At 35.9% G+C, this 25815-nt stretch overlaps 1 protein-coding gene and 1 long non-coding RNA gene across 2 annotated transcripts in view; one reads left to right on the forward strand and one right to left on the reverse strand.

The window, feature by feature from the left end:
* The first annotated feature begins 5802 nt into the window (after positions 1-5802).
* Positions 5803-11194, forward strand: LOC125819132 (putative disease resistance RPP13-like protein 3). The gene is given in 3 exon segments (XM_049498647.1): positions 5803-6058; positions 6061-8219; positions 10988-11194. Coding segments are annotated over 3 exon segments (2622 nt in total).
* A 7515-nt stretch (positions 11195-18709) lies between these two features.
* The window catches only part of LOC125818670 (uncharacterized), a 52647-nt gene continuing 45541 nt past the window's right edge, over positions 18710-25815 (reverse strand). The window contains exon 2 of the long non-coding RNA XR_007442409.1: positions 18710-18807. This is a non-coding gene — a long non-coding RNA (uncharacterized LOC125818670). The remainder of the gene's footprint in view (positions 18808-25815) is intronic.

Here is a 25815-nt window from a genome sequence, read left to right on the forward strand (position 1 = left end):
AAAGCGGTGAAATTGAGTGGTTTTAGTGTTTCATTTCTGCCGAGCACATTGGTTATTAATTGAGTGGTTTTAATGTTTCATTTCTTATTATTGTTTTAAGCTTTTTGAGTGAGTGTAATTGGTTTGAACATAATTCGTCTACGCTTATCCACATTTAAGACGATGCTTTATTTATATGTTAAAAAAATGAAATTAAAAATACTCTCTTGTCCACAATTTAGTAGTATTTTTTTTGTTCCTCTTTTATATAAATATAAATAATATTTGTGTTAAATCAACAGAGAAGAATATCTCACTTCATCAACTTGCCTTCTCCAACCATCAATCAAATTTGCTGTTTTTTCTTATGTTTTCGTTTTTCAATGTTTAGTTTCTTTCTGTTTTTGGCTTTTCTTAGTGTGTGGAAACATGTGTTGGAAAACAATTTTTTTTTTTTTTGGATTTTGTGATGATTTAATTAGCTGAAAAAGGGTTTATAATATTCTTAAATCATGTAAAATGAATAAAAATATCCTTGGTTGATAGTTTGATCCAAAAATATCATTGTCTTTAATAGTTTGATCTATAAATGTTGTTATTGTTACTTAATAAGTCAAAACTGTCTTTTTCCAATTAAATTTATTATTTCTCCTTTTTTTTTTAAAGCACGTTCTTTTCCTAATAATGATTTTTCTTCATTAGAAAATGTTTATCCTACTTCAATTAATGATGGGGTTACTATGAGGGCATATAATAAGAGAAGTTGAGAACTCGCTCAGTGTACAACGAGAATAACAAAAAAAAAAACTTTCCAACTCGCTTAGTATGGAGCGATTTTTGGAAAAAGAAATAGTGAGCAAATCGTACACAAGTCAACGAGAAAAAAGATAAAACAAAAGAGAAAATTGCTCATAATTCAACTATTTAATAATATATTTTAAAGAAATATATGTGCTCACGTGGACACATTACTATTTATAATGATGCAATATTTATGATGTCCATGTGGACACATATATATACCTTTAAAATACACTATTAAGTAGTGCAGGGGGGTAAAAGGTCATTTCCAAAGTTCGGTATTGTTACAACAATTTCGGTCAAAGTTCGGATATATTTCAGACATTTTTCCCTATTATATGTGACGTTCTACTTTAGTCTCTTAAGTAGTCGTGAATATAAATATATAAAATAAATTCTAATTTACAAAGATCAACATTTCTGATTTAATCACGCTGTTGCAGTTTTGCATAAATAAATATGATTGATAAAATGCTTTGTTTGATATTTGTACAAGGATTTTACTTTTATAAAAATGATATTTTAAAAAACATGTACATTATCAACTTTAACTAATTATTTATAAATAAATAGGGAAAATTATGCGGTTAAGCAAACTTATACTACTTAATTAGTCATTATAGTTATAGTTTGTTATAATTACCATTCGCGACTAACAGTAAGCGTTAATTACATGGGCTGACTTCGAGTTTGTATAATTCGCAACTAACAATTCTTTGTTTGATTTGTATTTGAATACGATGATTTGTATTTATATATGACGGTGATTTCCTTTGGTTTTTCAGCTTTATCACCAGATACATTCAATCTTTTTTATATAACTTTTTCAAGTTTGTATAAACGTGTAGTTTTCGGAGTTTGTATAATATAATTTGGGGATAAGGCACAGGTAGCCCTTTAGGCTATGAGTGAAATCTTAGAGACACACCTTAACTAAACTAAGGTCCTATTACCCCCTGAACTCATTTTTTTTTTGTAATTGTGTACACCTTTTGACTTACATGGCACACTCCGTGACTCTATAAAATTGAGGCTCGTGGGAGATATTTGAATTAATTAGTAAAAGAAAAAATATTTTTATATTAAGAGTACTATGAAATTTGCTTGTTAGAGAGCGCTTCCCCTCAAATGGCCCTACACGGCGCAAATTTTAGATAGTCAAGCTCTAGCAAGTATCAGAAACTGAGTGGGAGACCGGAAAAAGTACAACTACAATAAAATACCAAACTTAAAAAACAATTTACATATAACTCATCCGTCATTATATGATTATCATATGATTTTTGATATAATTCGAATGTAGTTTTGAATTTCAACGAACTATAATTAAAAATTCAGTCCAAAACTAATTCAAATTTTACCCAAATAATCTCAAATTTTATATTATTAGTCTCATCGATGTTTCAGTTCTTTTGAGAAATCACCAATTCAAAACAAAATTCGTTTTCAGCAAATCAATTTTGCGATCTTGACCTTCAACCTCTTACAAAATCTTTATGGAATAAGCTCCAAGGCTGAATATGAATTAATTTGTGCTGACTTATCGAATATTTTATTTCTTCTCTTCAAAGTTACAAAACGCATCTTCAAATTGAGAAGTCATGTTCATCATATTTTTTCCTATAGATTCCCCTAACAAGGATAGTTAAAAAGAAAAGAAAGGTATCTCTATAATTTAAAGATGAAATTTGAACATACTAAATTTACTATTAATAATATGATTTTATAACCACATTGAGACCATGAAAATTTCAAAACCATATATTTTAAAAATCTTCTGGTCTTGATTAAAATGGCGTACCTAGTCAAACATGTTTAGATAAAATAAAGCAAATTGAATATAATTAATTAGCTAAAAGTGATTTAGGTGAAGGAACAATTAAACCAACTCTTCTGAATAATAAAATTTAATCTAATATGATAGTACGTCTTTTTAAATAAAGTATAAAGTACAGAAATATTGTGATATTCGCCCTAGGGGACTTATTACCGAGGGTCTTTCCGAAACAACCTTTACCTCCATGTGGCAGTGGTACAACTTGTGCCAATGAAGCAGTGGTGTAGCCACATTTAGCTTAGGGTGTTTAATCGGACATCTTTCATCCAAATATTATACTATGTATGTAGAAAATTGTACAAAATATATAAGTTAAAAATTATTTTTCATACATATATACTAAATTTTGAACGGTAACTTTTGGCTTGGCCAGTACACTGAGCATAACTTGTGCCATGCAATTTTAAATTCTTGGTATCCATTGCTGTTCAAAGCTGAAGGAGATTCCAAAGAGAATGAAAGATGTTGAAGAGAAATTAAATGAGATGGATCTTGTCAAGCATATGACAAGTTTTTTTTATAATAGCAAAGGTACCTATACAAGCAAATCCCAATCTTACATAACTTTGTTCATTTTTATTTTATAAATAACTTACGTGTTAAATAATATTTGGGTGAAACAGGAGAAGAAACTGTCACTTGAAGAGAAAAGAAAATATTTTCATAATATTGAACCGGATCAAGTCTCAATTGGTTAAGGGAGGGGTGGGGGACTGATATATTCGTTTTTCCTTTTCCCCTGGAGGACATCTTTTCTTACTTGTCAACTGAAGGGGAGCTTTGACGTAACTATAAAGTTGCTTCCATGTGACTAGGAGGTCATGGGTTCGAGTTGTGAAAACTGCTGATCTTCCTTAAATGCAGGGTAAGGCTGCAAAAATGACTTTTCGACTCTAAAATGTATTTTTGCAATTTTCTTGCAGCATGGGCAGACTGTACATATAGTTAGACTGGATCTAGTTCAAGCCTCAGTTGAAACAATCTACGTCACTGTCTGGGCATTGCCAAATGTGTCTCTTCATCTAGTAAAGACAGAAAATGGCGACAAGCTCAAGAACAACCATGCTGGAGTGACATTGCAGGTAATACTCCAATTCCTGCACTATTTCTGATGGCAAAAGCGGGAAGTAAAAGCACATGGAATGAGCTGGGATGTCAAGAACATGGATGTTGCGGTTGCTGGCTTAGGATGGTTCTCACTGGGTTTGAAAGGCGAAGCAGATTTAAGGTTGTGGACATATGATGGCATTCAATCACATTGCGTGAACCATTGGTACTTGATCGTTCAGCCTCTATCGAAAGACCTGGATTTTGGCTACCAAAGGCTATATCAGAGGCCAGCACTAACTCATCGAAGCGTGAAGGTCAAGAAGCAAGGGAAAAGAATCCATCAGAGGAGACAATGCAACTTTGGATTTTGGCTACCAAAGGCTATATGTTTTCATTTCTCCCTTGTAATTAAACACTCAATATTTTAACCCATTGGTGAACACCTAAAGTTGACTCAAATTTTCACTTAGACACTTGAATTAGGATTTGTTCATTTTAGACACCTCATGTCATGCCCTGTTATGTCTTTTTGACACTTTTTTAACAATTAGCCAAATGTATAAGGTGTGTGTAACACACTCACTGATGACATGTCAAAGTGACGAATTAAATAAAGACATGTGGCATATATGCCAAAAATAATTTTTAAATAATGAATTTTGTATAGAAAAAAATGGTCAATCACTCAATGACATATGTCGTTTTTAAAGCCCAAATAATTAAAAAAAAAACAGAGCCTATCATAGATTATCTTCTCCAGCACCCCCTACTCCCCACCCCCGATCCCCAAACCCCTCCCCCATCCAAATCGTCTTCCCCCACCATCCGAACCCCCACCTCTCTCCCACCCAAATCGTTTTCTCAATGAAATTCTTTCTTTTAAGTTTCTGATTAGTTCTTCACTTAAGATGCAACTCTCTTGTTCAATCTTTCTCGATTGTTTTTCTCTATTGGATCTATGTTTTTTCATAAATCAAATTAATTATAGCTTGATCTACTAAAATGTTGGTTGTTGTTGTTTTAACTAATTAGCTCCATGTTGATAGAACTCAAACAAAGAAATCTGTTAGACTACTTCCAGAAAACAGTTAGAAAAGAGTGTTAATTAATTAGTTACTAAGTTAGTTATAGATAGTGACAGTTAGTTACTAACAAGAACTTGTATTGAGTAGTATAAATAGACTATTCACATCTGATTGTAAATAAAGCTATCTTCTTCATCAAATTACTAGTCTGTTAGAAAAGTTTCTGGTTTCTTTAGAAACCTTCATGGTATCAGAATTCAGAGTCAGTGTCTGTCTATTTTACAAAGAGGTTCTTTTCGAAAGACCCTTGGATGGATAAAGAACCTTCAGTCTGCATAAGGAGATTGCAAGGTACAGAGTATTTTACAAAACTCAAGAACTTGGTTTCTCCATCAATGCAAATTAAATATTCAATGCTTTTGGTGCTACTTGTTTTTAGTTTTCACTAAATATTCAGAGGAATCCATGTTTTCATAGCAACTTTTTTGACTCTTGCATTTCTTTCAAAGTATTTTTCTTGAGCCAAGGGTCTTTCGAAAACAACCTCTTTATCGTATTATAATAAAATAGGATGCGTGATAAAGCTATTATAATAAAGTTAGGGTAAATGATAAAATAGAATTACTAGAAGTATTTAATACCACTAACTGTCATTACCACAACCAGGGCCGTCTTAACCCCTAGGTCACTAAAGCCATTACTTGGGGACCATATTTTTGGGGCCCCATTAAAATTTTTTTTTTTACTTATAATGATATTTTTTAAGAAAAAATTATATGCACTATGAGTGCTATGATTTTTAATAAGAAAATTGTATTTAAAAAAATTATATGTACTATCAGGGAACTATATGTGATTACTGATTATGCTACTACAAAAGATAAATTTAATTTGAATTGTCTTAATTTGTTATCATGATATGACATTGATAGTATCAAACACAGCCACATAGTGTTTTAACCAATGCATATGCCGGCAAATAATCCATGTCTTGGTTTCGTATTGATCGTTCATTTTTGGCCTTATATCTTCATTCTTGACTTAAACTTTATTTGTATATATACAGGCAACAACCCCCTCTTTTCTAAACAAAAATCAACACTCCTGAAGATGGCTGATGCTTTTGTGTCATTTTCACTTCGAAAATTGGGCGATTTCCTCAGTCAACAAGTTTCACTGAGAACAAGTCTCAGAGATGAAGTTACATGGCTGAGAAATGAGTTATTCTTCATACAACCTTTCCTAGAAGATCCAGAACTAAAGCAATATGCAGATCATAGAGTTGTACAATGGGTGTTTGAGATCAACTCTATTGCTATACTCGAGACTTACACCTTTGAGGCTGGTAAACGTGCTAGTTGTCTCAAGGTTGTGCTTGCATATGTAGGAAGGAGAAGAAATTATACAATGTAGCCAAGGAGATCAAATCACTCAAGAAACGAATCATGGATATCTCTCGCAAACGAGAGACTTATGGTATTACAAATATCAATAGTAATGCTGGAGAAGGGCCAAGTAATCAGGTTGCAACATTGAGGAGAACTACCTCATATGTGGATGACCAGGATTATATTTTTGTTGGATTTCAGGATGTTGTAGAAATATTGCTAGCTGAAATTCTGAAAGCAGAGTCTCGTCGAAGTGTCCTCTCCATTTATGGCATGGACGGTTTAGGCAAGACCACTCTTGCGAGAAACCTCTACAGAAGTCCTAGTATAGTCAATACCTTCCCTACACGTGCTTGGATATGTGTTTCTCAAGAGTACAACACAATGGATCTTCTTAAAACTATCATAAAATCCATCCAAGGTTGCACCAAGGAAACTCTAGATTTGTTGGAAAGGACGACAGAAGGAGATCTAGAAATTTATCTCTGTGATCTATTAAAAGAACGCAAATACCTTTTGGTGGTTGATGATGTATGGCAGAAAGAAGCATGGGAGGGTTTGAAAAGAGCATTCCCGGATAGCAAGAATGACAGCAGAGTCATTATAACCACGCGCAAAGAGGATGTTGCTGAAAGAGCAGACGACAGAGGTTTTGTTCATAAACTTCGTTTCCTAAGCCAAGAAGAAAGTTGGGATCTCTTTCATAGGAAACTACTTGATGTTCGAGCAATGGTTCCAGAAATGGAAAGTCTAGCTAAGGATATGGTGGAAAAGTGTAGAGGCTTACCTCTTGGGATTGTTGTATTGAGCGGACTACTTTCGCATAAAAAGGGGCTACACGAATGGCAAAAGGTGGAAGATCACCTTTGGAAGAACATTAAAGAAGATAAATTTATTGAAATCTCTAACATACTATCATTAAGCTACAATGATTTGTCAACTGCGCTCAAGCAGTGTTTTCTCTACTTTGGTATTTTTCCAGAAGATCAAGTGCTCGAGGCTGATAACATAATACGGTTGTGGATGGCAGAGGGTTTCATCATACCAAGAGGAGAAGAAAGAATGGAGGATGTCGCTGAAGGCTTCTTGAATGAGTTGATAAGACGAAGCTTGGTTCAAGTGGATTATACATTTTGGGAAAGAGTTACTAAATGTAGGGTTCATGATTTACTCCGTGATCTTGAGATACAAAAGGCATTGGAGGTAAACTTCTTTGACTTTTATGATCCAAGAAAGCACTCGATATCCTCCTTATGTATCAGACATGTCATTCATAGTCAAGGAGAAAGGTACCTCTCACTTGATCTTTCTAACTTAAAGTTGAGGTCAATTATGTTCTCTGATCCAGATTTTCGTAATATGAGTCTTATGAACTTCAGTAGTAGTGTGTTCCAACATCTCTATGTGTTGTACTTGGATATGCGTGGTGACAATATGTCTACATTACCTGATGCCATTGGAAGTTTGTACCACCTTAAGTTATTAAGATTGAGAGGTATCTATGATGTTCCCTCTTCCATTGGCAACCTCAAGAATCTACAGACACTTGTTGTCACTGACTGTGGATACTCTTGTGCACTACCCCGCGAGACAGCTGACCTGATAAATCTAAGACATTTAGTTGCTTCGTATTTAAAACCTCTGAAACGTATAAGCAAACTCACTAGTCTGGAAGTTCTTAAAGACGTTCGTTGTGATCAGTGGAAAGATGTTGACCCTGTTGATTTAGTCAATCTTCTTGAATTAAGGATGAGTGAAATTAATTACCAAATCTTACTCCTGAACAGCATTAGCAGCTTGAAAAACCTTAGCAGTCTCACATTGTTTTGTGAATTTGATGAATCATTCTCATCCCTTGAATTTCTTAGTTCTTGTCAAAAGCTCCAGAAATTGTTGTTAAAAGGGAGAATATTAGAGAAACTGCCAGATCTGTTTCCAAATTCCATCACTATGATGGTTCTTTGGAAGTCAAAACTCATGGAAGATCCGATGCCTACTTTGGGAATGTTGCCAAACCTAAAAGATCTCATATTAGAAGATACTTATAATGGAAAAGAAATAATGTGCAGTGATAATAGCTTTCGTCAACTCGAGTTCCTTCATCTTTATCATCTTTCAAACCTAGAAACATGGCATTTAGCCACAAGTGCTGTAACACCCCAGAGAATTTTTCGAACTAAGACTCGAGCCGTCCTTCATGTGGAGTGAGATTTTACCGAGGAATAAAAATTTCTTGAGTGTTAAGTTAAGGTCCCTAGATGTAGCACATTGAGTTCCAAGAAGAGTTGAATTGGAAATAGTCATTTTTGGAAAGAATTCAAAAATCTGGAAAATTTGGCCAAGTATGGGCAAAAGGTGAGTTTTTGGTCAATTTTGAGCAGTCGTAACTCCTAGCTCAGAATATTGAGGCAAATTTCCAGTTATGTCTGGAAAGCCCTTGGAATGATCTTTCCAACGCCGCTGAGTTTGCTCATTCTGAGTTTGTATGAGTGAGTTATGTCCTTTGGAAGTTGAGCTGTTGGCACAGTCGCACAGGGCAGTTTAGTCCGAAAATTTTAAGGGTACTTTGGTCTTTTCCCTAGCCAATTCTTTTGGTTATATTGAGTTGTTAGACTGATTTTAAATCAGTTTTCCTTTTTAAAAGTGAGAGTTAGGGTTTTGGAGAGAAGAGAGAAAGAAGAGGAGAAAGAGAAGAAGAAGCAAGGATTTCGTCAAGATCGTCGTGGTTTTCGTTGGGGGTGATCCCTATTAAGGTATGTCAGATCATAGTGTTGGGCTGGTTCTTTCCCCCACATGCCAAACTCGTTTTTAATTCCGAGAAAGATTTGTTGTGGTTGTTGAATTCTTGTGGTTGTGTTGTTGAAGTTTCTTGTTGGTTTAGTACATGTTTCCGGTTGTGATTTTGAGTTGAGTCTATTGTATATTAAGGATCTTTATGACTCTAAGTGTTTGCTGCTGGAACCTGTATGTTGAGAGGGTTTAAAGTTGGAAAGAAACAAGGGGAAAAAGTTGGATTTTTGGGGGAAAAGGGTTGGGGTGTCGCGCCAGCCAGCGCACCCCAAAAAAAAGGGACGCTAAACTTTCCCGTTGGGGCAGAGCGCCCAGCAGGCCCCTCTGAAGTTTGAGGGCTGGCGCCCCGCGCCTCTTAGAGCGCCAAGGACGCCAATCCTTCCCTTTACCTTTCATTTCCCACTTTTTCATACATGTTCTAATTGTTCCTTGGTAAAGTACCTATGTTTTATAGTTGTTTTCAATACTCTAAGGTACATCTAAACATCCCGAACTCATCCATAAACATGTGATCATGATCCTTGAATCCATAATCCAATTCAAGGAAAGGTAGGATCCAAGTCAAGTGAAGTTAAGAGGTAAGTCAAAGCAAGTTTTTAAAGTGTTTCAAGCAAAGTTTCTTAAAGTTTCCAAGAGTTTTTATTGAATGTTTTAACTTCAAAGTTAAGAGTTTCAAGTCAAGTTAAGAGTTTCAAGTTGAGTTAAGAGTTTCAAGTCAAGTCAAAAGTATCGAGTTTCAAGTCAAGTCAAAAGTTAAGAGTTTCATGTTAAGTTAAGAGTTTCACATCAAGCCAAGAGTTTCAAGTAAAGTAAAGAGTAAAGAGTTGAGTTCATTTTCTCAAAAGTTATTAGGGAACTAAGTATTTCCCAAAGAAGTTGATAAATGTTTTCACATTTGAGCAAAGAAAGGGAACATTGATTCCAAAAGAGCCTTTGGGCTAAGCTTTGAGTAATTATCTCAAATTAAAGAAAGAAGTTATTTTAAAAGCATGAGCCAAAGTATTTTTGGGAGTAGTATTGAGCACCGAATTGGGGACACGAGTTCATATTAACTCAACTCTCCATAAGAACCATGTAGCCAAACATGGGATTTCTCGGGTCATACTTTTTAGATGATCACGAAAGTTAAGCTAGTGGATCTGCTAAGAAAAAGTAAGGTCCTATATCGATGGCAAGGTATAGGATGGTCCTTGGGCAACGTGAGGTAAAACGTTGTATCATCACTAAGGCTCATAGTGGTGGTTGTCGGTTAAAGAACCTCCCACAAAAGTTATATTACTTTTATATAAGTAAAGTTGAGTTTATTATCGTTTTATCTTTAACGAACTAAGCTGTTTATACTGTTTTACCAGTTTTTATATATATATATATATATATATATTGCATGCGTCTTATTGCTTTATATTGAGTTCAGTTATTCAAGAGTCGAGTATCTAGAGTTGAGTATCTATCTTTGAGTTGAGTATCTGTCTCTAAGTTCAGTATCTATCTTCTGAGTTGAGTAAGTTTGAGTAGTTTTGAGTATTCCTTGAGTTGAGAAAGTTTGAAAAGAGGTAAGTTATTCAGTTTATTCCAGTTTTTATTCTAGCCTATGTTGTTTAGCTTCCCAGCTTACATACTCGTACATTCCACGTACTGAGCCATTTGGCCTGCATCTTCTTATGATGCAGACACATGTATTCAGGATCATCAACAAATAATTCGTTGATACATCCGGGAGTTCCAGTTAGCTATGACAAGCCTCCTTGCTCCCGGAGGATTTCATTTACCTTGCAGTTGCATCAATTGTTAGGAGGTCGTGGGTCTTGTCTCGGCTTCCATCTTTATCGGTTAGAGGCTTCATAGATAGACAGTAGAGTTTCAGAAGTCTTTTCATTTATTTTGTTAAATGTTTTGAAGACTAAAGTTGCCTTTTATGGCGAGTTGTATATATATTCTAGTATACAGAGTTTTCTTTTGACTTAAAGATTTGTAAAGTTGAGTTTATAAACTCTTATTTAGTTTTAAGCTCTTGTATGCTTAAGTTAGTCTTCCGCTTAGAGTCAGCCAGGATGAGGGTTCGCTTGGGGACCAGTAATGGTCTTCGAGTGTCGGCCACATCCAGGGTGTAGGCTCAGGGCGTGACAAGTGTCATGCCTCTCACTAAAAGTCTTGCTATCAGTTGTTGTTCAAAGCTGAAGGAGATTCCAGAGAGAATGAAATATCTTAAGAGAAAAAAAATACGGTGGATCTTTACAACCATATGCGGGATTTTATTTGATAATAGAAACCTATTTGAATGTTTTTTGGCTTTTGAATGTGTAATTTCTTTCTGTTTTTGTTAGTGTGTGGAAAAATGTGTTGGAAGAGAACTTTTTTTTTTTTTTTTTGGGATTGTGTGATGATTTTTTTTCCCCGCAAATTTACCACTAGGGATAAGTGCAAGCAAGGGGGGTTAGGCCTTACCTTACTAATCCTAATGAAGTACCTAATGTCTACTACCTAATAAGCATGAATAAAATAACAGCTAGAGAGAACTAAGTATTTTCTGATCACCACAGAGTTTGTAATACACTCCATGGTGATATTACAAATGAGGATGCTTAAATAATGTAAAATTATGCCAATCAAGAAGAAAGTTGAGTTATCAACCTCAAACTTTCTATTACAAACGCATAAATTAAAAAAAATTGATTGCCCATCAAAAGTAACTTGAAGTATTTTTCTCTTGTCTTCTTCTTCAAACCTATCCAACAACACTTGATAATTCAAACTTTCTTTATGGATTTATTGGATCTTGTTGAACCTATACTGTCAAATGATTCTGTTTTTCCTGTCGCATTAGTAGGTGTCTTGGAACAAACTCCTCAGTCATTTTACCGTCCCAACTATATTGCCTTCCATGTGTCTTCTTTTTGATTTTGTTGCTTCCACTTCTTTGTTGCCTAGGTGATATATCTCCTTCCCTAGCCACTATATCAAAGCATATGTCCAACATATCTTCCTCATCTTCATCAAGAGAATCCTCGCCCAAATCAAGCATATTGTCTTCCTCATCTTCATCAAGTGAATCCTCGCCCAAATCAATTGTATTTGACACTAAGGCGCTTGACTCATTCATCTTTGCAATCACACATTTAGGCACAAATACGGGAGCTTCTGGACTTAATTTGCTATTCAAAGTAGGTGGTGAGACCTTCTTTTCTTGGATCAAATCGTTGTCATTCTCTGTTAACTTTACTTGCTTTCCAATAGTCTTCAATAAAGCATCAAAGTTATTCGAACATAATAGGTCTCTTGAGGCATGACTAATATCTTGTCTCTTCTCACTGTCATGAAAATTTCCAGTCGCACCTTTTTCACTACATGGAGAATTATTTTGACTAGTCGGGGAAAGACTCCGATTACTAGTTGATTTGTTGTGTGCAACCAGTGTCCAATTTTTAGTTACATTCTTGGTTTCAACTGCAAAACATGCTGCCTAGAATTTTCAGCATCTTGAACATCAGATGTATCCATTAGTTTGTGTCCTGAATCCATTAGTTTTTTGCCTGAACCAACTCGCGGCGCATCAACCCCAACTCTTGGCACTCCCCCTTTGTTTTCGGTTGTTGTTTGAACACCATTATTTTGTGATGATTTAATTAACAGAAAAGGGGTTAGAAAATATGATTGTCTTCACTAGTTTGGTCTAAAAATGTATATATATATATATATATATATATATATATATATTTATTTTTTATTTTTTTTAAAAAACACATTCTTTTTCTAATAATGATTTTTTCATTAGAAAAGTGTTTATCCTACTTCAATTTATAAAAAATGTTTTCTATTTTATTAGAAAGTTTTCATCGTTATCTAAATTAAAATTAATGATGGGGTTACTATGAGGGCATATAATAAAAGAAGTTGAGAATTCGCAAAGAGAAAAATTGTTCATAAGTCAGTTTATGCCATTAACGGTAGTTATAGCACAAACATATCTCGCTCCTTCTCTAGCGAAGTGTCCCTTTTGATTAAACTAAAAATTGAATGGCCCTTTATGTATTTTGAAGGGAAAAAGTGATGTTTTTTTAACTTTGGATTCGAAATTTAACCATCCAAATATAACCCATGAACGAGTTTTTATAACAACTTTAAAATAAAAAATAATAAAATGAAGATAATATATACTATTCCATCTGTTCACTTTTAATTGCCATGATTTCCTTTTTTAGAGTCAAACTATAATTTATACCTTCATATAAATTAGGACGAAGGGAACAATAATCATGTTGAGCCATCATGTTTGAAAATCGAAAATCAAATGATCAAAACTAAATAACAAAAACAATCAAATTGTAAAACTGAATGCACAATAATCACTACAGAGTACCTGAAGCAACTAGGAAGGGTGGAGCTAGTTTTTCAGTTATGGATTCAACTGAATTCAGTAGCTTTGATCTAAATCCTATATAATAGATATAAATTGTTAATTTTAAAACCCAATAATTGTAAATGATTAGAAATCCAAATTATTCAATAATAATAACAACATTGCATGATCAGTACTGTTAATCATCAATTGCTTTTAATGGATCTATCTTTGTATGATGAATATTCCCCCCTTTGCAAGAATTATACCAAGCATTAAGATTTATAATATCAAAGCAAAAAAATAGAAGTGGTCTTTTGCCGGCAACATATATAATTTATAAAATACAAATTATGGAATACTTTAATTTTCATTGGTGGAGAAATCAAAGGATGGATAAATCTATTTAAACAAAAGGACATTAAAGAACTAAACTCAATTATTTGTAACACAAAAGTAAAATAAATAAATATATATACATACATATAGCTAGGAGCTCAATTTTGAGAATTAGAGTGCTAACCACATTCCTAATTATAACTTTAATCATGGGGTACTTTAATTGTTTTGTGAGAAGTGAATTTCCAGAGTCTAAATTATTGGACCATACATGCAATGGTGAAATATATGACAAAAAATGGCCCATTTGGAGATAGTTTGTCTTATGTTCTTATAGATTTAAGTAATGAGACACCAAAACAAGGTTATGATTATTACATAACATTTCCTTAACCTAATGATGCTTTAGCTTATGGTCATGCTACTTGTAGTTCAAATGTAGAATATTTAGATTGTGATACTTGCTAAAGGATATTTGATGACTACTTGTGATGGTAGTATTGGAGGTCAAGTCGAATTTGTCGATGTTCCATGAGGTAAGAACAATATTCCTTCAGCTAATAAACTAGAGCCTCCATATCTTTTGTTGTTACGATACGTTGAGATTCAGATCTTGTTCGATGGTCTTTTTCATATCTTTCCATTCATTGTTCTTCTTTTGTGGCCATTGGTTTAGTGTTGAAATAATTGTGTTGAGTTTGATGTTCTTAATTTGATTTTGTAATGTTTATTTAAGTTGCAAAGTATTTTTAGTTTACCATGAAGAAATTATACTCTTTAACATTAGAAATTGTGGTTCAATATATAGAGCATAAATTTACCATCAATTTCAGCAAGGCCTTGACAATTTTCTACCATAGTAGAAGTGTCAGTATATCAGATGGTATCAACATGTCTGTTTTTGGTAATTTATTTTATTTATGAAGGGCGTTTTGGTCATTTTAGCTCAACTTTCTTTCCTCTCATTCCACGTGTTCAACTTGCCACTGTTGTGTTGTACGTGGCACCCATGCCTCTTTCCACTTTGCTCTCATGTATCATCTATAGAAAAACTCTTCTTCAGTTCTCATATAAGCAAAGTAAAAGGAAAGCAGATAAAGGTGTTTGCTTTTCAGCTCTTTCCAGGTCTCACAATGGAAAAAAAGGTATTAGCTTTCACTTTTTGTTCTTCCGCACTGCTGCTTCCATTGATTTTTGAATATGGCTGCAGATAAAACTTTTGGTTTTCTGTCTTCCGTAGTATCGCTTTAATTTTCAGTTAATTTTTTTTTTTTTTTTTTTTATAATTTTCGAATTGTTGTATTTATGGTATATGTATGGCATGTTCTGTTCGTTTCCATTAAATTATGCTTCTTCAGTAGCATTGTTATAAAAAAAAAGCCCTTCAATCATCACACAATATGTTTCTATAACACGCGTACAACCCCTCTTAGACATCTCCGAGAACTTTAGAATTGAAGAGCAGGAGTAATACTTTTTTTATGTCAACAAACAAGAAGCAAAATAATCCTCCGCAAGTGGCCTTTTGCATATTTGGTGTTCTGTAGAAATAGGAAGCTATTTGACCTGTAAGTAGAGTATGACTATATGGCAAGTATAATGTTTGTATACTTCCACTCTTGAATCAATAATGCATCTTAAGGTACAACTAAACTCAATTTTGAGTAACCCCAGAGAATGTGGTGCAATTGATGAGATTGCTCTTCTTTTTTTTTAAGCAGAGGTTTCGATTTCAAATTCTGGATATAAAAGAATCCTTTGAAGGCTCAATTTAAAACTAATATGTGTCTATTTAGGGCTGTTTGCAAGTTTTTAATCCATTAAATTATTGGGCTAGAAAGATTCCATCTAGCAAAGGATGTCCAAAAAAGAGTCACTTAACTGTTGGAAGACTACTTTTTTTGCTGTACGTGTCTATGTTTACCTGGTAGATCATTAGCAAATGTAAGAAAGTTATGAACACATTGTTGTATGTTTTGTGTTTATAAGACTTGCTCGCCTCAGCCATAGGTTAAGATAATATAATCTCTTAAATTTCCTATCATTTAAATCTCCTCTCGGGCACATTATTGTGGAATACAACAGTTTGTTAGCATGTACTTTAAAGCTCCAATAGATAAAAGTTGGTCTAGCTAGCAGACACTCTGCTAAGTAAATGCAAAGAACTTAAAGTGACCAAAAAAAAGCACATGATGAAAGGAAAAAGAAAAATAGTAAGATTTAGGCCAAGACTTGAGGAGCATACATTGAGAGTATAATTTAAAAGCCTGCACAATTCTATAAGAGATTATATGTGACTAAAAATAAGCAAAACTTCTCACATCTCTATGACTCTTGGCTTTATCAAGTCCTTTCATATAAGTTGTGTTCTGAACTCAATTTATGATTGACGGAATTGAAGTTAATACTCTTCTTCGATGTTTGAGGCTTCCTGTGCTTGCTTTTCATATTTTGTTGTACATTTTTATTTTTACTTTATTAGAAGTCTCAATTTAAGTGGTGATACTAATTTACCAAGCTAAATCAACACTCGGTTTTTCTTCTACTTTTGTTAGGTTTTTTGTTTTTGATGGTACTTTAGGTTCCATTTTGAATTGGTTGATTGAACTTGAAAAAGTTTACCGCCTTTTTAGGAAATAGCAGAACCAAGATTCAATTTTTTTTGTATCCTGGAATTCAAATTTTAGTGAGTAAATGCATGGATATAAGGGAAGGGATGGCATTATGTGGTTCTGCAGCTTAAGGATTAGTGGTTTTGGTTTTACGGTAGGTAGTGGGTCTGGAAAGTGTGTTTCAAAAATATAAATCCTAACATTGCAGTTCAATCCAATATGAGGAGTAGTAGTGGTAATGTGAATTCAGGATACCAAGTTGAGAACTGATCATCCAATTCTGGTCATGGGGTTAACATTAGTATTCTGAATCTGAATTTGTCTCTGAATAATAGTATAGTACGTACCTTATTGAAGTGACGGTGCTTCCATAGACGAAAATGTGATTAAAGTAGTACTAAATATTCCTCAGCTTTTAATTCTTTAAATATTTTATAATTATCGATACTAAATTGCTAATATAACTGTTCACACTTAGCTTATGCACTTTTCTTGCTTCGTAATTGTTCGTTGTTTACTCCTACTCTTCATCTCTTCTTCTTCTTCTTTCTTCCTATTTGGTAGAATATAATAACAAAAAACAATACATGCCTAAACTACCATATTACTAAAAAACAAACAACTTTTCTCACATATGCTTTTGCAAGAAAGTAAATCCCAGTTTGCTATCCTTTTGTCAATGCACTGCCTCCAGTGAAAATTAGGGCAAGACATCCATAGTTTCAACAAGGTACGTCACAATCTGCTACACTAGCTTCATTCTTACTAAATTATACCTCCACAATCTAAAATACTTCTTTGTAATTGCAGATATTTTGTCAACTACAAAGCATCAGCATGACTTGCCATCACGATTTATTTTGCTTTTTCTGTACAAATATGTAAATATGTATGAAACATAAACAATAACAAATATAATAATACTTACATACATTTACAACCTATCATAAAAATTACTGCCAAACATAATATATTAGGCCCGTGCGCGCACGGGCATCCCCATCTAGTTATACATATAATATGTCACACCACAAAAAAAAAGTGCAACAGGCAATCAATATTTTTATCCCTCTTAAACTAACTAATCCAGGAATAATTATTCTCAAGGTAATTTATTCCCATCAAACGAGTCCTAAGAGTAGGGCTGTTGAAATCAAATAGAAATTGATAATTTGAATCGAAAAAAATTATTGGTTTATTCATAATGGTTTATTGATTTGGTAGTTTCGATAATGGTTTTGATTTATTTTATTATTGGGTTATCGATTCTTAACAATTTGAGATTTTTTCTTAATGGATTAACTAATAATCCGATGGTAAATATTAAATGATTACACTTATACCATTTGATATATAAAAAGTCTTTGACTTAGAGTTTAGTTTCATACTTTTATTTTTGTCTGTCTGATAATCTCGATTATTCTACAATGTGAAAGTGTTTGCTTTTAAGGCATGGTTAATTTGGTTTGTCACATTTTTTCTAAGTGATTTCCAATATAATGATTATTTTTGTGTCAAATTTTAATGGCTAAATCGATAATCGAACTGATCATGATCAATAATTGATAAATTTAAGCTAATATCTTTAATGGTTGTATAACAGTTTAGCAGGTTTACAGATTCATAACCGAAAAGTCAAATCAATAAACTTTAAAACATAATGGATTAATATGCATCACTGAGAGTGGTAATAATAGAGGTATGCATCGGTCAGTTCGGTTTTATATATTATCCTTTCGATTTATTGGTTTTTTATTTTTGATTTTTAAATACGCTAAACAAATATCCAAACAAATAAGATATTTTTTGATCGATTTTCAGTTTAACCAATAAGATATTTCACGAGTCTTCAAGTTCTTAAAGGCTTTCATTGTGATCAGTAGAAAGATGTTGACTCTGCTGATTTAGTTAATCTTCGAGAATTAAGCATGCATCATATTAAGAAATCTTACTCCCTAAACAATAATGATATTGCACTACTTAGACAAAGGCCACAATCTGAAAATTCAATCCATCAATTCAAATCAAATATTCCATGCTTTTGGTGTTACTTGTTTTTAGTTTTCACTAAATATTCCTAGGAAACCATATTTTCATTACAACTTTTTCGACTCTTGCATTTCTTTCGAAGATGTTTTGAAAAATATTTTTTTGAGCCAAGGGATTTTCGAAAATAACCTCTCTATCCGATAATGATAGAGATAAGGTCCACGTACATCTCACTACTTGTGGAACTTTAATTTTCTGAATTTATTATTGTTATTGTTGTATTATATTCATAGGAAAACATACATGGGGTATATGGTTGGTATGACGAAAGTAATCATTTAAAAAAAAAAAAAGTAATTATGAATAAACTTTTATATTTTTTTGGGGAAATGCATAAGTACCCCCAGCCTATGCCCCAAATCCCTGAGACACACCTAACCTTTACTAAGGTCCTATTATCCCCCCCTCCCCCCGAACTTTTTTCATATATAATATTCTACCCCTTTTTGGCTTACGTGGCACTATCCTTGAAACAATTGTCAACACGCGCTGGACGAATCATAGATTTCTCTCGCAAACGAGATACTTAGGGTATTACAAATATCAATAATAATGCAGGAGAAGGGCCAAGTAATCAGGTTACAACATTGAGGAGAACTACCTCATATATAGATGACCAGGATTACATTTTTGTTGGCTTTCAGGATTACAGTTCCTCTTTGTCCAACCAATTATAAAGAATGTGGTTAGATCTCTCATTTTCAAATTGAATCCATATGTATCTAGCATTGTGTACCTTCCTATCTTCTATTTGTTTTGAGTTTCACATGTTGTTTAAATAGATTTGTCCATCTCTATTGGTTTCTCCATCAATGCAAATTAAATATCCATGATTTTGGTGCTACTTGTTTCTAGTTTTCACTAAATATTCATTGGCAAACATATTTTCATATTTTATTGATTTCAATTTACTCAAGTGTAAAGGAAAACGAATTGGAAAGAGCACAGAGCTATGCTACTTGTTCTGTTTTTATCTGTTGATATTCAGCCTCCCATTTTGATAGAGCGAGTTTCTGAATTGGGACAATGGCAAAAGCAGAAAGTAAAAGCAGTGGAACGAGCTGGGATGTCAAGAGCATGGATGTTGCGGTTGCTGGCTTAGGATGGTTCTCCCTGGGTTTAAAAGGCGAAGCAGATTTAGCCTTGTGGACATATGATGGCATTCAAATCACATTGCGTGAACCATTGGTACTTGATCGTTCAGCCTCTATCGAAAGACCTGGTTTTTGGCTACCGAAGGCTCTATCAGAGGCCATCGCTAACTCATCAAAGCTTGAAGGTCAAGAAGCAAGGGAAAAATATCCATCAGAGGAGACAATGCAACTTTCATAACTATCTGTAACATCCGGCAATATGAAATAATTGAAGAGGCTTAGAATTGGAAAATTTCATTTTTGGAAAGAATTTAAAGTTTTGGAAATTTTGGCTAAGTATGGAAAATGTGAAATTTTGGCCAACTTTGAACAGCCATAAATTCTAGCTCAGGATGAGTTAGGTGAAATTCCAGTTATGGTTGCAAAGTTCGTGGAACGACCTTTCCAACGCCACCGAGTTTGCTCGATTCCGAGTTCGTATGAGGGAGTTATGACCTTTGAAAGTTGGGCAGTTGACAAGGAAATCCGTCCGGGAATCATTAAGGGCATTTTAGTCTTTTCCCTAGCCAATTCTTTTGAGCTCATATTGTTGTATTAGGATGATCTTTGGATCATTTTTGTCCCATTTTTGAAAGAGAAAGAGTTAGGGTTCTTGAGATTGAAGAAGAGAAGAAGGAGAAGAAGAAGAAGAGAAGAAAGAGGAGATTTGTCAAGACCATTGTGGATTTTCGTCGGGGGTGATCCCTATCAAGGTATGTGAGTTTTCCGTGTGGGTTGATCCTTTCCCTCACACACACCAAGTTTATTCTATGCTTTGAGAAAAGATTGGGAATTGTTGTTGAAGTGTCGAAGTTGTTAGTTGTTGATATTGTTGTTGAGGTTGTTGAAGTTATTGTTCGTTGTGAGGCTTGATTGGGTTGTGCATTAAGTTGAAACCTATTGTATGTTGAGGGGATTATGATTCTAAGAGCTATGACCCTTTAAAGGTTGATCCACCATCGATTTGCAGAAATTTCTGGGCTGTCGATCCCCATCTACGGGACTGACCTACGGACCGTAGATCGATCGACGGTCCGTACTGGTCAACCGTCAATCGGAACAGAAGTTGGTTTTTGGGGCATCGATCTACGGTCACGACCTACGGTCCGTGGCCTGACCTACGGACCGTAAGTCAGGACCGTAGGTCAACACTTGGTCTTTTTTTCTTAAATGAATTCTGGGGAAAATCTCTGACGCAATCTACGGACCTGCAGTACGGACCGTAAGTCCATCTACGGTCCGTCGATGGCGTCCGTAAGTCCCATCTGTGTCACCAGAAATCTGAAGTCTCAGCCAAGTTTCCCTTCTTCTTTTCTCACTTTCTCATGCATGTTCCAAAGTAATTCACCTATGTTTTGTAGTTGTTTTCGACGTTCCAAAGTGCGTCTAAGCGTTCAAGAATCCTTCCATAACATGTGATCGAAAACCTTGAATTCATAATTCCGATTCAAGGAAAGATAGTTCCAAGTCAAGTGAAGTTTCAAGTCGAGTAAGAGTCTTAGTTTCAAGCTAAGTCATGAGTTTAAAGTTGAATTCTCTTCTTAAAAAAAAAGAAAGCTATTAGGGAACTAAGTATTCCCAAAGGAGGTTGTAAATGCTATTATATTTGAATAAGAAGGGAATCATGTTTTCTTTCCCCAAAGGAGCCTTTGGGCTAAAGTTTTGAGTAATTATCTCAATCAAAGAAAGAAGTTATTTTAAAAGCATGAGCCAAAGTATTTTTGGGAGTAGTATTGAGCACCGAATTGGGGACACGAGTTCATATTAACTCAACTCTCCATAAGAACCATGCGCCAACATGGGACTTGACGTATCATTCTTTTTAGATGATCACGTAAGATTAGGCTAGTGGATCCACTAAGCAAAAGTAAGGTCCTATATCGATGGCAAGGTATAGGATGGTCCTTGGCAACGTGAAGTAAAACGTTGTATCATCACTAAGGCTCGTAGTGGTGGTTGTCGGTTAAAGAACCTCCCACAAAGCTGTATTATGTTTATAAAAGAAAAGTCGAGTTTGTTGTCATTTTATCCTTAACGATCTAAGTTGTTTACATTCTTTTACAAGCTGTATATGTATGGCTTGTGTCTCATTGCTTTACTTTGAGTCCAGTTATTTATATGAGTTGTTCAGAGTCAAGGTAAGTGATCTCTTGTTCTCCTTTCAAGCTTAAGTTGGGGTTCAGCTTTTCCAGCTCACATATTCGTACATTCCATGTACTGATGCCAGTTGGCCTGCATCGTCTTATGATGCAGATTCAGGTACCCCGGATCAGCATCCTGCACGTCGTTGATCCAGCCAAGCACTCCAGAGTTTGTGGTGAACCTCCTTGCATTCCGGAGGACTCAATTATTTTGTGTACTTAGTTTTGTTCTATTAGGATGTTGCGGGTCTGTCCCCACATCCATCTCAGAATATTAGAGGCTTCAATAGACAGTCAGTCAGTCAGTCAGTCAGTCAGTTAGTTTTGAGTCTCTCATCCATGTATGCGTAGATATATATGTAAATATTCTATTTTGAGACTCGAGTTGCCCTTTGGGCCATACTTTTATTAGTTAAGTTGTTTATGTCTTTGCATGGCATTGAGTTATTCTGTTGAGTTAAGTTTCCGCTGAGTTAAGAAAGCCAGGCCAAGGGTTCGCCTGGGGCCAGCAATGGTCTCCAGGTGCCGGTCCCGCCCAGGGTGTAGGCTCTGGGCGTGACAAACTTTGTATCAGAGCACAGAGTTCAAGAGTCCTAGGGTGTCTATGAATCCGTGTCTGCAGAGTCCTAGTTATCGGTGTGAAGCGCGCCACATCTATAATTGGGAGGCTACAACATTTAGGAAGGTTTCCCATTTTTTTTTTCATACTCGTCTCGTGCGCTAGAGTTGATCTCTAAAGAGTTTCTTTTAATCCGTGCTTGCGCGTGTTTCAGATAGTCATGCCTCCACGAAGAGTTGGCAGAGGGCGTCTCCCTAGACGCTATGTTGATGAGCAAGAGTTACCTGATGCACCTGGAGTGCAAGATCAAGGGGAAGTTTCTAATGCCGAGTTCAGAGAGGCAATTAGAATGTTGAGTCAAGCTGTAGCAAATCAGATTGGTCAGCAAAGGGGAGCTCGACAGGAAGGAGCTGACACTTCAAGGATTCGTGAGTTTTTGGGGATGAATCCTCCGAGTTTCACGGGTTCGAGCACTACTGAGGATCCAGAAAACTTCATTGAAGAGTCAAAGAAGATTTTTGATGTGATGCATGTGTCAGATACTGAACGGGTTGAACTAGCTGCGTATCAATTGAAGGATGTAGCTAGAACTTGGTTCGACCAGTGGAGAGGGGGCAAAGTTGAGAATGCACCACCTGCGAGTTGGGCCTGTTTTGAAGAAGCTTTCTTGGGACATTTCTTTCCTCGAGAACTGAAAGAGGCCAAGGTACGTGAGTTCCTCACACTTAAGCAGGAGTCCTTGAGTGTTCATGAGTACAGTCTGAAGTTCACCCAACTTTCCCGCTATGCTCCGGAGATGGTTGCGGACATGAGGAATAGAATGAGCTTGTTTGTTGCTGGGCTGTCTCGGTTGTCGAGTAAGGAAGGTAGGGCTGCAATGCTTATCGGGGACATGGACATATCCAGATTAATGGTCTATGTACAGCAGGTTGAGGAAGAGAAGCTGAGGGATAGGGAAGAGTTCAGGAGTAAGAGAGCCAAGACCGGTAATGAGCCTGGGCAGCAGAAAGGTAATGTGAATCGTTCGTCCTTCCAAGAAAGGCAAAAGGGACCTGCTCCACCATCTGTTAGCGCACCCGCACCAAGATACAGGGGTGGTCATAATGGCCAGAATTCGAAGGACTTCAAGGCTAGACCAGTACAGTCCTCAGGTAGTGTGGCACAAAGAAGCAGTTTGTTTCCTACCTGCGCTAGGTGTGGTAGAACCCACCCGGGCAAATGTCGTGATGGCCAGACGGGATGTTTTAAGTTTGGGCAAGAGGGTCACTTCGTGAAGGAGTGCCCTAAGAATAATCAAGGTAGTGGAAGTTTGGGTAGTAGGACCCAATCTTCATCAGTTGCTCCCCCAGACAGGATGGCACCTAGAGGGGCTACTTCTAGTACCGGTGGAGGAGCAAATCGCCTTTATGCTATCACCAGTCGCCATGAGCAAGAGAACTCTCCGAATGTTGTCACTGGTATGATCAAGGTCTTTGCTTTTGATGTATATGCTTTGTTAGATCCAGGGGCAAGTTTATCTTTTGTAACTCCTTATGTTGCGAATAAGTTTGATGTTCTTCCTGAAAGACTTTGTGAACCCTTTTGTGTCTCTACACCGGTTGGGGAATCTATACTAGCTGAAAGAATTTATCGTGATTGTCCTGTTTCTATCAATCACAAGAGCACCATGGTTGATTTGATTAAGTTAGATATGGTAGATTTCGATGTCATTCTAGGTATGAATTGGCTTCATGCTTGTTATGCATCGATAGATTGTAGAACTCGAGTGGTCAAGTTTCAGTTTCGAGTGAGCCAATCTTAGAGTGGAGTAGTAGTTCAGCAGTGCCCAAGGGTCGTTTTATTTCGTACCTTAAGGCAAGAAAGTTAGTTTCAAAGGGTTGTATCTATCACTTAGTCCGAGTTCATGACTCTAGTGTTGAGATACCTTATTTTCAGTCAGTTCCTATAGTAAGAGAGTTTCCAGAAGTTTTTCCTGATGATCTACCCGGAATTCCTCCCGAGAGATAAATAGATTTCGACATAGATCTCATTCCAGATACTCGTCCTATCTCTATTCCGCCTTATAGAATGGCACCGGCAGAGTTGAAAGAGCAGTTGAAAGATCTTCTAGAGAAGGGTTTCATTCGATCGAGTGTCTCACCTTGGGGTGCTCCGGTTTTGTTTGTGAGAAAGAGAGATGGTTCCCTTAGGATGTGTATAGATTACCGCCAGTTGAATAAGGTTACCATCAAGAATAAGTACCCTCTTCCGAGGATTGATGATCTTTTCGATCAGCTTCAGGGTGCCACTTGTTTTTCGAAGATTGACCTCAGATCAGGTTATCACCAGTTAAGAGTAAGGGAACGTGATATTCCAAAGACAGCTTTCAGAACCAGATACGGTCATTATGAGTTTTTAGTCATGTCTTTTGGTTTGACCAATGCGCCGGCTGCTTTCATGGACCTGATGAATAGAGTCTTCAAACCTTATTTAGATATGTTTGTTATTATCTTTATTGATGACATACTAATCTATTCAAGGAATGAAGAAGATCATGCTAACCATCTTAGAATAGTTCTTCAGACCTTGAAAGACAAGGGGTTGTATGCCAAGTTCTCTAAGTGTGAGGTTTGGCTTAAGTCTGTGGCGTTCCTAGGTCATATTGTGTCCGGTGATGGAATTGAAGTTGATACTCGAAAAATTGAGGCAGTGCAGAATTGGCCTAGACCCACATCTCCAACTGAAATTAGGAGTTTTTTGGGTTTAGCTGGCTATTATAGAAGGTTTGTTGAGGGGTTCTCGTCTATTGCATCTCCTTTGACAAAGTTGACTCAGAAGGCCGCGAAATTTCAATGGTCTGAAGCTTGTGAGAAAAGCTTTCAGGAATTGAAGAAGAGATTGATTATAGCTCCAGTTTTGACGCTACCAGAAGGTACTCAAGGTTTTATGGTGTATTGTGATGCATCTAGAGTTGGTTTGGGTTGTGTCTTAATGCAGAATGGCAAAGTTATCGCTTATGCCTCCAGACAGTTGAAGGTTCATGAGAAGAACTACCCAACCCATGACTTAGAGCTAGCTGTTGTAGTATTTGCTTTGAAGTTATGGCGTCACTACTTGTATGGTGTGCATGTCGACATATTCACTGATCACAAAAGCCTTCAATATGTGCTTACTCAGAAAGAGCTTAATCTCAGACAGAGGAGGTGGTTAGAGTTACTCAAGGATTATGACCTGAGTATTCTTTACCACCCAGGTAAGGCTAATGTTGTTGCTGATTCTTTGAGCAGGTTGTCTATGGGTAGCACCGCCCATATTGAAGAAGGAAGGAGAGAGTTAGCAAAAGATGTGCACAGACTGGCATGCCTGGGAGTCAGATTTACAGATTCTGCAGAAGGAGGAATAGCGGTGACGAGCAGGGCCGAGTCATCATTAATGTCAGAAGTGAAAGAAAAGCAAGATCAAGATCCCATTTTGCTTGAGTTGAAGGCAAATGTTCAGAAGCAAAGAGTATTAGCTTTTGAACAAGGGGGAGACGGTGTATTGAGATATCAAGGTAGATTGTGTGTACCTATGGTAGGTGGACTCCAAGAGAAGATTATGGAGGAAGCTCATAACTCCAGATATTCCGTTCATCCAGGTTCCACCAAGATGTATCGTGATTTGCGTGAAGTTTATTGGTGGAATGGCATGAAAAAGGGCATTGCTGAGTTTGTTGCTAAGTGTCCAAATTGCCAACAAGTGAAAGTTGAACACCAAAGGCCCGGTGGTTTGGCCCAGAGGATAGAACTTCCAGAGTG

Source organism: Solanum verrucosum, unplaced genomic scaffold, assembly GCF_900185275.1.
Source record: "Solanum verrucosum unplaced genomic scaffold, falcon-dt-bn FXZP01000252.1, whole genome shotgun sequence".
Taxonomy (NCBI): domain Eukaryota; kingdom Viridiplantae; phylum Streptophyta; class Magnoliopsida; order Solanales; family Solanaceae; genus Solanum; species Solanum verrucosum.